This window comes from Dermacentor andersoni, chromosome 1 (assembly GCF_023375885.2).
Source record: "Dermacentor andersoni chromosome 1, qqDerAnde1_hic_scaffold, whole genome shotgun sequence".
NCBI classification, from domain to species: Eukaryota; Metazoa; Arthropoda; class Arachnida; order Ixodida; family Ixodidae; genus Dermacentor; species Dermacentor andersoni.
This window is the reverse complement of record NC_092814.1, coordinates 399,412,705-399,427,509: the sequence shown is the minus strand read 5'-3', so window position 1 is coordinate 399,427,509 and position 14,805 is coordinate 399,412,705. Positions and strand designations below refer to the sequence as shown.

At 42.8% G+C, this 14,805-nt stretch overlaps 1 protein-coding gene across 1 annotated transcript in view; it reads right to left on the bottom strand.

Moving 5' to 3' along the window:
* The window catches only part of LOC126518596 (uncharacterized), a 79,437-nt gene extending 65,067 nt beyond the window's left edge, over positions 1-14,370 (bottom strand). The window contains exons 1-4 of the mRNA XM_055064938.2: positions 14,284-14,370; positions 13,943-13,990; positions 8,956-9,085; positions 4,270-4,356 (exon numbers count right to left, since the gene is read on the bottom strand). Of these exons, the coding sequence (XP_054920913.1) occupies positions 4,270-4,356 (87 nt within the window). The 5' untranslated portion in view covers positions 8,956-9,085; positions 13,943-13,990; positions 14,284-14,370. The remainder of the gene's footprint in view (positions 1-4,269; positions 4,357-8,955; positions 9,086-13,942; positions 13,991-14,283) is intronic.
* Between the last annotated feature and the right edge of the window lie 435 nt (positions 14,371-14,805).

Genomic DNA, 14,805 nt, shown 5'->3' with positions numbered 1-14,805 from the left:
AAAGACATGGCTAGGAGTAGTTTATTTAGGGACAGGGGACAAATACAGGCAAGATAACAAGGATCTAGTGAAGTGTCTCAATGACGATATAAAGCAGTTTGGAGAAGGTGCCGATATTATTCTGCTGGGTGACATGAATGGCCACATCGAGGATCTGGATGGATACACAGATTGTAATGGGAAGTTGATGCTAGACTTCTGTGAGCGACACAACCTAGTTATAGTAAATAGAGAAATAGAGAAACTAAGTGCGAGGGACAATCACGTGGGAATCCCGTAACAGGAAAACGACCATTGACTACTGCTTAATGTCGCAGGGGATGTATAGGAAGCTCGCAATAATGAAAATAGATGAAGAGGGGAAGTACAGCCTTGGAAGTGATCATAAGCATATTAGTCTACAGTTGGGAGCCCTGCCCAAAGAGAAATGCAGAAAAGTCAAAAAGAGAACGCAAAAATAAATGACGAACAAATAGTGCAAATAGCGGCCGGCATAGAGGAAGCAATAGAAAAACATCCGATGGAACAGTCGAATTATAATCAGTTAGAACTACTCATTAGTATAAAAATAAAAGAAGTAAAAGGAGTACACGGCTGGAGAGCAAAGAGGAAGCCACGAAGTTGGTGGAATAAGGAAATTAGGGAGGCCATCGAACAACGACGGTTGGCATCACAGGAACACAGAGAAGCAAAGAGGGCACAGTTATCTGAAGAGGAAATAGGCCAAAAATGGGAATATTATCGCCAAAAGAAACAACAAGTGCAGGTCCTCGTCCAGGCAAAAATAAAGCAGTCCTCTGATCGCTGGCTGGCTGAAGTTCGCGATGCAACTAAAGGGGGGTCAAGAAAATTTTGGTACCATATAAGCTGGCTGGGTAAAGCGAATCACAGAAAGCAGGTACAGATTCACAATGCCGAGGGAAATTGTTTAGAGGGAGATGTCACTGTGAACTACATTGGTTCAGTTATAGCCGAGTCATTTAGGAAAGACGATAGGGTAATCGCCCCAAATGAGGAAGCAACACAGTATAGCACAATAGAGAACAGATTAGAACTGACCAATCCTAACTGGAAAAATGCGGAAGCAAATGTTCCAAAAGGCACGTCCACAGGGATAGACGAAATTCCAATCAAGTTAATTAATGAACTTGGCCCAAGAAGCAAGGAAACGTTGATGAAAGCATTGGAGGCAGTCATAAAAAATAAGCAAATTCCGCACAGCTGGAAACAGAGTAAAATGAATTTGATTTATAAAGGGAAAGGCGATAAGACGAACATAAAATCCTTCCGACCAATTACGATAACATCAGTTATACATAGGCTGGTAACGCAGGCAGTGAAATTAAATATGCAGTCATGGGTAGAAAGTAATAGAATACTCGGGGAACTTCAGAACGGGTTCAGAAGTGGCAGGCGCTTAGATGATAGCCTGGTCGTGCTTACCCAGTGCATAGAAATAGCTAAGGCGCAATATAGACCTCTGTATTTAGCCTTCCTGGACATAAGCGGTGCATAGGACAATGTGAACAGGGAACTCCTGTGGAACATATTAAAAGATAAGGTATCAATCACGAGGCAATTGATTTTCTACGGGAAATATATCGAGAAAATAATGTTGAAATAACATCGGAAGGAATTAAGAGTACGACAACTGTCGAGGTACACAAAGGATTAAGGCAAGGTTGTCCTCTATCACCGCTGCTGCTCATGCTTTACATGATAAGTATGGAAAGAAGGCTACAAGGAAGCAATCTAGGGTATAATCTGTCGCACAGATTAGGCAGAAAGGTTGTTGGGCAACGACTACCGGGTTTAATGCATGCGGACGATATTGTACTGTTAGCAGATAGCCAGGGAGATTTGCAAAATCTGGTAAATTACTGTGGAGACGAAGGAGACAGTCTAGGTTTCAGTTTTAGTGTAACTAAGTACGGTGGGATGTTTTTCAACGATACAGCTGATCAGGAGCTTACAATACAAGGCCATGAAATACCCCAAGTGGCCGAATACAAATATCTCGGGGTATGGATAAACAAAGGGCAGAGGTACACGGAAAAGCGAGAACAGTCTGTCACAGCAAAAGGCAAAGAGATGCCAGGATAATGAAACATAAGGCATTGTGGGGGTACATGTATGAGGTACTGAGAGGTATTAGGAATGGAGTAATGGTGCCGGGGCTTAGTTTTGGGAATGCGGTCCTGTGCTTAAGGGCAGAAGTTCAGTCGAGACTAGAAGTAAATGAGAGAGCTGTTGGAAGATTAGCACTAGGTGCCCACAGGAAAACCACAAACGAAGCAGTACAGAGGGATATGGGCTGGGCATCGTTCGAAGCACGGAAAGCTCAGAGTAAAATCCTATATGAAAAACGCCTGAGGAAATTGGACAATAACAGGTGGGCAGCTAAGGTATTTGAATACCTATATAGAAAGAGCGTTGACTCACAATGGCAGAAAAGAACTAGGAAGCTAACCAGTAAATATGCCAGACACGAGGATGGAGAAAGACAGAGCATTAAACGACAGGTTAAAAACGCGGAAGGCAAAAATTGGATAAATTCAATGGAAAAGAAGCATAGTGTTGAACTATATCGAGACTGGAAACAGCAGATCAGGAAGGAGGCGTTTTATGATAACTCAAGAGGCAGTGCCCTACTCTTTGAATCTAAGTCAGGATGTCTTAGAACGCGGAGCTATGAAAAGAAATTTAACGAAGAAGAAGACACGTGTACTGTGTGTGGTAAATCTGCAGAAACAATAGAACACCTCATACTAAAATGTGACGATATCCATCCCGATGTCGATGCGGGCACAGTCACGTTTCCTGAGGCCTTAGGGTCCAGAGATAACAATAGTCATGTAAATAAATATGCGGTGGAAATTAGCAAAAAGAGATTGGAGGATTGGTGGCTCAAAAGCAGAGGTGACATAAGGTTAAAAGTGTAGGAAGACGTATTTAAAGAAAATGGCTTATTTGAATCAATTCCAACACAGTTAAACAAAAATAAGCTGAGCATAGTGGCAACTGCCATCACCCCGTTTCAAAGGGGACGCTCCTACCTTCCATCCGTCCATACATCCAGTGTCCTAATTGCTGTCGCAATAAAATGGCTCTTACGGTAAGAAAAGGCATAAAATTATATGTGATGCTAAAACAGCTGAAGTTTCACATACGCCTCTTTGAGCTTGGGCGCGACTGAAGGTGGGAAATGCACTGCCCTGCTGACCCCAGAACAAACACATGCGCACATTCAAGGCCCACGAGGAACACTGCCAACGCTCTTGCAAGGTGAAAGCTGTCCATGTAAACTGCGGTGCCCATATAGCAATCGTCAATGGAATGAAATAAAAGAAGTGGTAAAATCACAAGTGCAACGAAACAATCATGTCAAGAGCAACAAAATTGTGCAATCTCAAAAAGTGCTAAGTCAGACTGTATATAGAGCGTTTTGTAGTACATGTATAACTTGTTTTTCTGTGAGAGCAGTCCTTGTTTTTGTAGCAACAAAAAGAATTAACACTTTTCCCAAAAAATATATATAAAATCGAAAATTATAACTTTTTCAATTTTGCTTGATAAGGTAATTAGGAGACAGTTCTCCCAACTTCTCACTTGACCTTTACATAGAATGCCTTGGATCTATGCCGAGTGCCAGCATTTGTTCAAAGGTCCAATTTAGGCTCATCAGTGAGCGGGATTAGGCATGGCCCACGGCTTCAAGCCCGAGGGCATCCCCGGCCCATTAAAGATGGGTTTACCTGGCCCAGGCTTTCGGGCAGGCTCATGCAGTGTTCTTATGCAATATAGTCACGAGGTACCACACTAGATGGCCTAAGAAGCCCCCCACCATCTGGGCAACCCATGCCGTGCCACCCGTAGACACAGCATGCAGCTCCATGGCTGGCAAGGAGCTAAGGAAGTTGTCTGGTTAACAGCAACTGTTCATGCAGAAGTGGAGATGAGGTAAGGCTGGCACCACACTGCTGCACATCTTAACCCTGAAACAGACTAGTAGTGCAGCTTGAATCATTCTCAGTCCTGCACATTTTGGAACACCATTTTTACCTGGTTTCAATTAATTTTGGTCTCTGCAGTAGATGCATAACACATTACGAGTATGCATCGTAACCCCTGCTATATGCCTTCAGCTATTTTAAAGCAGCCTCTAAAGTATACTTGGATATGTGCATGCACAACTCTGCCAAGTATTTACAAAGTGTTTACACCTGCTGCAGGCCACCCATGACATGAATACAAGCGGGACATACATACCACGGGTTTGGAATCTCCTTTCTTCACGTGAACAGGCTTCTTGTCACCTGGGTTACACTTGGTGGCCTTCAGCCTCGCCTTTCCCATCTGCATAGTGAAGAGAAAAAGACTTGGTGAACAGCGGGCATTGACCTGTGGCTTCAGATGCCACTTTTCCCCGGCTAATGTAGCTAAATAATACAGTACCAGAATAACAGTTATTAGCATACACTGATCCAAATGTGCACACACAAAAATAATGGTACTGTATTATAACAACAACAAGGAAGTTATACATCAGCATAGAAGCTAGTTAAATTCAACACACCTGAGAAAGCCTCCGAAGCAATAAGAGCACTCAACAGGTGAAGGCGCCAGAAGCATTGCATGAAAGGCATTTGTTACAGTGCAGACATGTTGCAGGGATAGCAGTAGAAACATCCATCGGTTAAGAAGAAATGAAACTTCAGTAACACATAATGCAGTCCTTCAGAAGTGCGCAAGTCTGCTTGCCATCCTTTCTTAAAAGGCCAATAAAGAAGATATTCGGCTACAGTCATGGAATACATTTCTAAAATGTCAAATGGCTCACACTTGTGCACAATGAAGACTTGGCTTCATGGAAGAGATGAAAAAGCAAAACATGAGTGATCATGCAACTTTGACAATCTCACGAGCGACAGAATGTGCCACTATCTGGTTGATGCTAGTTAGCATATATACTTGAAAATAGATTGAACACGAACATAGGTTCACCTCTGTACAGGGTGTCCAAACTATCGTGCACCAAGACTTAAACATATGCAAATGTCATGTAGCCGGACAGAACCAAGGTAATGTTGTATGCCATCATTTGGAGATACTCAGATTATTTTTTGTATTCTACCTAATTACATAGTCCTAATTCATCAACTCCTTAAATATTATAATTTCATGAAAAGTGTCAATGAGAAAATTGTACAGGAAAATGAAAAACTCCAGATACAGCTTCCTGTTGCTGGATACATGCTACATAAAAGTGTTTTTCCAAGCATGAAAGAAGCATGCGAATACACGCAAAGTGCCTCGAGCAACCAGTCGTGCAGCTATTCAAGCCAAAGTGGTCCAGCTGTATCTTGTCCTCAATTTGGTGTACACACCAAGAAATGATCACCTCCATATCGCCATAATGGTAATGAAGATGCTTACTTGTGAACACCTTATAATGCCACTATAGATAAGCTTCATGTATCAATAAAACTTGGTGCTGGGCTAGTTGGTGATGCATTCTTTAAAACTGATGGTAGCGCTAAAAAGGACGAACACACGGTAAAACGACGACACGACGAGGTTTTTTTTAGCGTTTCCTCGTCGTCGTGTCGTCTTTTCACCGTGTGTTCGTCCTTTTTAGCGCTACCATCAGTTTTAAAGAAAGCTTCATGTAGTAAACAAGAAACCTACGACATCTTTGCCAGCACACAGGCCCATGGACAGAAAAAAAACTTGTCACAATTTTTCGTTGACTGGCTTCAATACGTCACCATAGTAATCTGCGGTTATGCTTCTTTTCCTGTACGACAATAAAAAGCTCAGGACCAATAGAATGATGCATGCCTGTCATGGCCTGGAGCAGGTCTATAGGAAGAGAGTCACTGTAATTAACTGACGCTGGCCTTGAGTGCTTCATAACCGAAGAGTAGCTTCATGCAGCAACAATAAAAAGGCAGCAGCCTCGTGGTCTGTCACTGTCCTGCCCATCCAGTCTTGCCCCATCCACAACATTGCAATAATGATAATCATCTCAACATGGAACAAGTGGTATCGCACATGGGACTTTCCCCTCTGAAATTCAGCACTCCAGCCAACTATAGGATATTTCACTTGTTTGTCGTCGCTTAGAGATACTCAGAATTTTTGCATTCCACGTAATTACATAATTAGTTTTAATTATTTATCACCTTCTCAATTATTATAGTTAGGTGAAGAGTGCCAATGAGAAAATTGTAGAGCAACATTAAAAACTCCCAATGCAGCTTTTCGTTGCTCAATACACGCTACATAAAAGTGATTTTATGAGCGTGAAAGATGCCCGCAAATACATGCAAAATTACAGAGCGACTGGCCGCTCAAAGCACTGCATGTATTCACGGGCATCTTTCATGCTCGGAAATGCACTTTTATGTAGCACGTATTGAGCAACAGAAAGCTGTATTGGGAGTTTCTCATGTTGCCTCACAATTTTCCCATTGACACTTTTCATCTAAGTATAAAAATCGAAAATTTATTAAGACAAATTATTTAACAGGGGACAAAGCAAAAAAATAATCGGAGTATCTCCAAGCGACAGCATACAATGTTACCTTGGTTCTGTCCAGCTATGTAGCATTTGCATATTTGTTAAAGTTTAGCCTAAGTGAAACACCCTGTATAATCTTGAAGTGCAAGCACTAAAAGCAGTAGTGGCTTGAGGGGTCCTAATGTAGTTCTGTTCATGAGGCCCTTACATTCTTTACTAAAACCAGTCATTTCCCCTCAAGACACAGTGCAGTCGGGGAGAGAAAGGACACAGCGCAAAAAAGACTGACACAATGTCGCTCGCTCTCGTGCTGCGTCCTTTTTTCCAATGAATCACCAACAAGCCCAAGCTTCCATGCGAAGTGCAGTCGGGGGCCGTATTTCAGTTCAAAGAAAATAATTTACCGCATGTTCTGGTAAGCACAGCTGGTAAGTCAGCTTCCAACAGATCACAAACATTACAACTACACTCAAGAGTGGTGGTAAATAGTTTCTGGGCGACCACTCGCTAACATGCATCTGTTGAAAGTACACATCGTGACATCTCACATTCACAATCATAGAATCCCAACAACTTCAATTACCTATATCAGTATTATTCAGAAAAGCAATATCCGGTACGAGATGCAGTCGTGGAAATTTACTACGGAGTTGCATTTTCCTATGTACTGCAGCCTAAAAACAACTTCATACCTAGTTTTCTATGCTTTTAAAGGGGCCTTGACTTTTATAACTAGTTACTGAATGACATCACTAATATGTCGTCTCACGACGCCCCTGCCATAAAGCTTTCTTTTTTTTAATCCTTTAAGCACAAGCAAAGTTAGATGTACTTGTCAGACCGAGGAGCAGCTTTCTCCTATCATTTCCACTAGTGCACAGGAAGCCCCACAGGAGAGAGAGCAAGAGGGCAATGCCCCACGCTAAGGTTGAATGCCTCAGGCAAGATGGCTCTTGGCGGCAACCCCGTGGCGGCCACGGTATCTACACTTCATCTCAGAGGTAACTGCAACAATGGCACCAGGTTTTACATTCTCTGCTGCATGCAGTGCGATAACATTTGACTCACGTGTTCATAGGAGCCTCACCAGGGGATCAACAATGTTTTCTTGCTACATTCTAAAAGTATTTGAGGGCCCCTTTAACACACAGACCCATGTTCTAGTATAGCCAGACGTGTTTAGAATAGCACTTGTCCATCCATGAGTATGTATCTGCAATCTGCTGCCCTTATTTACCAGTTTATCTACCTCTAAAGAGGAAGTTAAAATATGGGCTGCTGCATTTATTTCCAGTAATTATAATTACCAATCTAATACAGCTCAAATTTATTGTGCTTCTCAACTGCCCTCATTGGGTCTCAGCATAATGGCGAGCCTTCATACTAATTTCGCAACAACTCCACCCTTGCGTCTTGAAGTCCTTCTGTCCAGGCCACAGAGCTTGCGTAACTACCTCGGCTTCAAGTGCATCTATAGTGGAATGGCTGTTTTTTATTATTATTTATTTGCACTCCTACACACCATCTGCATGTGGAACTATCTACCTGACATCTGTTAGTGAAGAAAAAAGAATGCAGTCATGCGAGTTAAACACATTTTTTTGGAGTGGTATCAGAAAACGGCACAGTATTTCACCTGGAGTGTGTAGACCTTATATACAGTAGACATATTTATTACATGTACCTACGTCACCCATAAAGCATTATTGTATGGGGGAGGCTTAGTTCCAACATAAAATTGGCGTATTGCTAAAACAGTAGTAGAAACAACAGGTATTAACATCACATAAGCATTGAACAGTCCTAAATAAAAATTCAACAAAAAAAAAAGAAGCACTCATAGAAGGAAACATTCATTGCATACAGCTTTGCATACCACAAGAGTAAAATTGTATACAATTGGCACATGACAAATTACGGCATGCAGATAATAAAGTGAATAAATGACTAGGCAGCTTATTCGTCTTCTATTGCATTAGGAAAGAGTATTTCAAAACGTTAATACAGCACTGGTACAGCCTTATCTTTTTAGCGTGATCTTTTCTTACTGAAACATACTGAGTGTTAATACCAGTCTTTAGCTATGCCAGTTTCGCTATTGTATATATGGTGTGACAATTTTAATCATAGAATTTTTCTTCTGTGATTAATATTGCTACACTAATAATTATACAATAGTGAAATTGGAAACTTGGTGCACAGCAGGATTCTGTTTCTGATGCAATGAAATCTTTCCCCATGTTTGTTTTCACCATACATGAGATGGAGAATGATGACAATTTACTAAACCCCTCAAAGCTCAAATGACTTGCGCTGTTAGCACAGATATGCAAATGCAGAGGAGAGTGGAAATAATGACGATTTGTGCTGCACCGAGACATTTGACACAAGGCCAGCAAAAATGAACGCACAGAAACTGTGCCACAACTCGCTTGGGAAACAGCACGGCAGGAAAGCCAGCTTGGTTGCCATTGGGGATAGGGTGGGTCCTGCACACAGCTTGCACAGCCCAGAGAGAAAGTTGTGCCGTGGAAAAGGTATGTGGCGCACCCTTGCGATGTCCTACACAACACCACGCCAGAACACCTTTCAGTCTCTATGTATGCCCCGAAAAAATGTATCATTTACATAACTAAAATAGCTGCCAACATTTCTAAACAGACTGGCACTTTAATGGGTGTTACTGTACATTCATCCAAAGGAAGATATTTAGAAATATTGCATGCATAGGTGATCCGTAGCTATGTATGAAGAACATGTCAGTCAGTACTCTTTGCATTTGACTGATTCATCAAACTGAGCCCACACAAACGCTCCCTTTTTACTATCAGTAGGTTGAACATCTTGGCGGGGCAGTGCAAATGACGAAGACACAAGGAAATATACAGGGCAGCACAAGGCCTTCCTTGTGTATTCGTCGTTTACGCTGCCCCATCACGATGTTCAACCACTACCAAGTTGCCCAAATGTTGGTTCTTCTATGAGTAGGTTACATTTAGGAGAAATGATAAAATGCCTACATGAATAAAGAATATTTCGATCGTGGATAGCTAAATGTGAGTGAATTTCGTATCTCTACTAACATACGTGAAATGAACACTGACCACGAAGCTCAACTAGGCCATCGTGCTATCAACGAGTGGCATATCCAGCGGGTGGCACACTGGCACATGCCAGTGTGCCACCCACTGCTGGCACTGGCACTTGTGCTGTTCACCGACCTTTCCAGAAGTTAGGCACAACAGGCTTGGCACCTGTGCCACGGCTGTGTTCTAGTGAAACGCACCACTCTCTGGGAGCACTGCCAGCGAATGACCAGTCGCTGGCAGAAGCGCACACAAGACGCCACATTTGAACAGGCAAGTTCATCGCCATAAACCTGTACAAATGCATGCTCATAAAAGTGCATACTCAGCATGTTGTGCTTTTAAATGCATAAGAACGGACAAGTTGGTACAGTTTTGGATAGGTATGGCTGAAAATGCAAACAAAAACTGCCAATTGAGGCAGGGCCAGTGCTCCCAAAAATTTCTTATTCAGAAGCATGAAAATTGTATACATCAAGTGAAGGACGACGAGGTGACAGAAAAGCACGGAAAGCAAGATGAAATAAAAGCATGATTCAAGTGCAGTTTAATGATGCTGTTGAATTGCTTACACACATCGAGCTTAATTAAAATGATTCAGCAATTTCCCTTGCTCTCATCGTACTTTTATGGACATAAAGAACTGATGTGCACTCAAGCAGTAACAAGGCCACATATCAAGCAATGTACCTACATATACAGACAAGAATGCCCTTAAAAGCATTGTAATGTGCATGCAGGCATATAGTGAGGTAGTGCCCCATCTTCTCACGTATAGCGCTACAAATCGCATGCTTTCTGGTAGAACTGGGTGCAGAAAATGTGCAACAGGAAGTTTTTTGGTGTCATGAACACACTAGAGCCACATTGTAAAAAAGGCCTATTGAAGACAAGTGTATGGTTTTGATAATCAGGTGTGATGAGGTAGCCTTAATGAGCTAAGTAGGATGCTACTAAATCAAGTTTCACTGTTGTGTATGTGTGCTGAAGACAATTCTTTTCACCCTTCAGTTGATCTGTAGCATGGAGCATGACTACCAATCGCCACATAACACCCAGGATGAATGGGAGCTGGAGCCAGGACTGGAAGATGAGGTGCCATCACAGAGAACTCAGCTAACAAACGAGAACCAGCGTCATTCTCGAAAGAGAAAGCTTACAGACAAAAGCAAATTTCAGCGGGACCTCCTTAATGAGCAACGCCTGCTTCGGCAGGCATTGGAATCGGCAACCAAAGAGCGGGTGCTCAGAGAGCGACAGATAAATGCCCAAGAAAGACTTCTTGGCCTGCTGGAGCAATATTTTAATAAAGATTGACGGGAGGTCACGTCCCGCATTTGTTGCGACCTACTGGTAATTTTTTCCTTGTACCTAGTGAAGAAACTGATGCAGCTGTTGCTCAGCTTACAGCCTCAGGGCTGCAGGTTGTTTGTGCATGATGCTGGAATTCTTTAGTAGTACAGAAGCATTCTTAACAGATGTTTTCTATTGTGAACATACATGCAGGGTTTCTCCGGAAAGTAGTAGGACTGAACTAAAGAATGTGTTTTCACAATTTTGACACATCGACTTAATAGTTTGCAAAATATGCCCGGTCTGCATCAACACAGCATTTTCAGCGACTTTGCCAATCACTGAAGGCTCCCTGGAATGCAGAAACTGAAATGCTCTTCAGCTTCCTCGTTACACCCATCCCCACCCCCCCCCTCTGTAAGCTGTTGCTCAGCTTACAGCCTCAGGGCTGCAGGGTGTTTGTGCATGAAGCTGGAATTCTTTAGTAGTACAGAAGCATTCTTAATAGATGTTTTCTATTGTGAACATACATGCAGGGTTTCTCCGGAAAGTAGTAGGACTGAACTAAAGAATGTGTTTTCACAATTTTGACACATCGACTTAATAGTTTGCAAAATATGCCCGGTCTGCATCAACACAGCATTTTCAGCGACTTTGCCAATCACTGAAGGCTCCCTGGAATGCAGAAACTGAAATGCTCTTCAGCTTCCTCGTTACACCCATCCCCACCCCCCCCTCTGTAAGCTGTTGCTCAGCTTACAGCCTCAGGGGTGTTTGTGCATGATGCTGGAATTCTTTAGTAGTACAGACGCATTCTTAATAGATGTTTTCTATTGTGAACATACATGCAGGGTTTCTCCAGAAAGTAGTAGGACTGAATTTAAAAAAATGTATTCACAATTTTGACAAATCAACTTAATATTTTGCAAAATATGCCCGGTCTGCATCAACACAGCATTTTCAGCGACTTTGCCAATCACTGAAGGCTCCCTGGAATGCAGAAACTGAAATGCTCTTCAGCTTCCTCGTTACACCCATCCCCCCCCCCCCCCTCTGTAAGCTGTTGCTCAGCTTACAGCCTCAGGGGTGTTTGTGCATGATGCTGGAATTCTTTAGTAGTACAGAAGCATTCTTAATAGATGTTTTCTATTGTGAACATACATGCAGGGTTTCTCCGGAAAGTAGTAGGACTGAATTTTAAAAAATGTATTCACAATTTCGACAAATCGACTTAATATTTTGCAAAATATGCCCGGTCTGCATCAACACAGCATTTTCAGCGACATTGCCAATCACTGAAGGCTCCCTGGAATGCAGAAACTGAAATGCTCTTCAGCTTCCTCGTTACACCCCTCCCCCCTCTTCCCTCCTGAAACAATTTGTGCCGCTCAAACACACTTCATCATGCAATGGGTCTCACTCAGTTATCCAGTTTGATGCAAAACTTCACTGCATAGCGCTGCCCTAACAGACGATTCATTCTGCAAATGACAATGCACTTTTAAAGTGTTCAGCTCTATGTACACTCCCTGAAGGCTTGCAGACGTCTGGTGCAACCGTAGCTAAGACCCCCGCCACCCAACCAGTGTAATAACATCTTCCTCCTTCACCACGTTGTGGGGGGAAAATAATCAGTCGTACTACTTCCCAGACAAACCTTGTATATTGTGAATATACGAAGTGCCAGCATCAGTTAGCGCACATCAGCAACGCACATGTATAAAAGGGACCACAAAACATGTTTTCAATCAATCCAGTCTCCTGTCATATTGATACAGAACTGCTCCTTTATTAAACAAAAATGGGAGCTGAATAAATGGGGTAAGACGTAATTTGTCGGAACTATTGGCTGTGCTACAGTAGAGCCGCCACCTGCTACCCACTGTGTTTACATGTGCTAGCAGAGCTTCAAAGGCGATCTGTGTTGTAGTGCAGCCTGCCTATAAATGCTGCTTTGCACTTTTGGGGTGTGTAAAAAACATCTGGTCTTGCACTGTTATTGCATTGTAAGGACAAGTCATTCAGCTTTCAAATTAATTTTCCTACTTTCTCTGCTACGAAGGAAAAAAATGTACTGCATGAGGATCATGATCGTGTGTGACATACCAGTTGCTAGATGCAAGAGACATAACGGGGAGCTGTTCAGCAGCTCCTATAATTCACTATTTACTGTGGAATTGTTAGTTTGACTGAAGGTAACAGCTATTATGGGCCTAAAGAAAACGTTGATAAAAGGCCTGTAAAATATTTGATACTTTTTCGCATCACTGTAATGCACACAATCGTGCAGGCAACTTTGTTGTTTCTGTGATAAAGATAGCTTGTGAAGCAACATGATGATCCCACTAACATGCTGTTATTCAGTGACGTAGCTACTTTACTTTGACTTAGAAACTGCTTCACAGTTCAGAGAATTCAAAAGGGGAAACAAAAAACGTGGATATGTACGCGTACAGTGGACAACGACGAGCAGCGCAGCAAACTGAACACAGCCCTGCATCACAAACTTTGGTGGCCTTCACGCTCGCTATATTATTCAACGAGGGCTCCTCGAACGTCTGGTTCGCTTCCGACGTGCACATCTGTAGAATGTTCAGGTTGCACATACGCCATACTTTCAATATCACTCTTGCAGCCACTGCTGTGAAAGAGAGTCTGAAAAGTGTTCACATATGTTGTGGAGCACACACAGGCCCTTATGATCATTGCCATATTCCTAATGTCGGCATCCATTTTCTTAAGAACCAGCCTAAATCGAGCTTTGAGCCTTCTGAACGCATTTTCAACAATCCTCCGGGAACTTCATCAATTATAATTATACGACCTGTGCCGATCATTCTCTCCAAAACTCTTGAAGGGTTTCATTAGGTTAGAAGTCAGCGGAAACGCCTGGTCGCACAGGATCAACAGTGACACCACAACTTCGCTGATTGTTGCTGTTGGGGCTTGGAACAAGGGTCCCTCAACCATATCGGCCAATGCTGACTGGCGGTACACATACGCGTCATGACAGTGCCCTGGTGAACCGACGTTCACGTACCTGAACAGGTACTTATGGTCGACCAGGGCGAGCAATACGATGCTGTACCTGCAAAGAACAACGTCATAACTATGAAGTTACAGAGAACAAGAAGATAAATACACGTAGCAACGAATTACAATTACACAGGTCACAGTGCACCACTAAGAATGAGCGTAATGACTGGTGAAATGTCAAAACGTGCAGCAATCCTAGCATTTATCTTTTAATTGCTTTGAAAACATTTAACGAAGGCAATGTTAAATATTAATCTTTCAACTTGGCGAAACGTCTTCATCAACTACAGCCATAATTATTCATCACGTCAACGATAACAAAAAGACCCATAGAGACATACTTACCAGCCTTTGTAGTTATAATAATCACTTGCGTGCTCCTTGGCGGCAATACCGGTATGTGACAGCCTTCCAGGGCCCCAACGCCTTGCGGAAAGTCACACGCCGCATAGAATTTTTACGTGCGCTGGCATGCCGTCCGGTGAAGGCATTTTGACCCATTCCTTTTCGAGGGTGGCAACAACAGTCGCACAAAATTCCTTGTAGATCATGTTCACGGTAGAACAACCAATGCCAAAGATGTCCACTACTGCTCTGTCCTCCGCACATGAGCACAGCTTATACAAGCTGGCCGCCACACGCTTTTCTAGAGCGACGCACTCGTGCATATTTGTCGCTTGCCGTTGCATTGCTGGCCGGCAGACGTCAACCAAGTATCTGAACGTCATTTCTGATACCCTGAACGACTATTTGAAATGCTGGCTGCCAAGTTTTGGTAGTGTTCTTTCGAACCATTCTTCATGGCGACGATAGGCCCAGACCCGTCGCTGAACTGCGCATCGCGATGAAGGGAGCGCCGTCAACAGG